The sequence below is a fragment of the Rhagoletis pomonella genome, unplaced genomic scaffold (assembly GCF_013731165.1).
Source record: "Rhagoletis pomonella isolate Grant_MI unplaced genomic scaffold, Rhpom_1.0 Rhpom_scaffold_00001, whole genome shotgun sequence".
In the NCBI taxonomy this organism is placed as follows: Eukaryota; Metazoa; Arthropoda; class Insecta; order Diptera; family Tephritidae; genus Rhagoletis; species Rhagoletis pomonella.
The window spans coordinates 18,031,840-18,032,396 of record NW_023458555.1 but is presented as its reverse complement, the minus strand read 5'-3'; the positions used below and the strand labels follow the sequence as shown (position 1 = coordinate 18,032,396).

General features: G+C 31.6%; 1 protein-coding gene across 1 annotated transcript in view; it reads left to right on the top strand.

Annotated features, from left to right (window-relative positions):
- The window catches only part of LOC118740260 (dipeptidase 1), a gene marked incomplete in the record, with an annotated part of 87,066 nt that extends 86,517 nt beyond the window's left edge, over positions 1-549 (top strand). Inside the window, 1 exon segment of the mRNA XM_036471749.1 lies at positions 7-549. Within this exon segment, the coding sequence (XP_036327642.1) occupies positions 7-114 (108 nt within the window).
- Between the last annotated feature and the right edge of the window lie 8 nt (positions 550-557).

Sequence of the window (557 nt, the reverse complement as noted above, 5' to 3'; positions counted from 1 at the left end):
CTGAAGGTACGCGATCGCATGGAGCAGAAAAAAGTTCCACCTGTCGATCAAACTATACCACCCGAAGATATAATGGGAAGATCCTACTGCCGCTATCAAGGACCACGAACGTGATTACTTTCCTAAGAGAGAGAAAGCGAGACAGAGATTAGTTACAAATAAGGAGATTAAGAGAGAGAGAGAGAGAGAGAGAGAGAGAGAGAGAAAAGGAGAAATTCGCCACAACCAAAATAGAATTAAATGAATACTTTGTTGTAATAACTAAGAGTACGAGTATTAAAACAAACGAATTTCATAAATTCGATGTATTTCTTTCGCAGCGCACACAAACTTACAAAAAAAAAAACAAAAAATTGTACGAACGTTAAATTACGAATTAAAATAAATATCTACGAAATATGTATTTATACGTTTACGAGCGAAAACAAAAAAAAAAATTGAAAATGACAAAAAAACTATTACACAAACAATTACGTTGAGCACAAAACGCTATTTGCAAATATTTAGTTTTATATTAAGCATATAAGTATGTGTATAAATAAAAATTACAAAAAAAA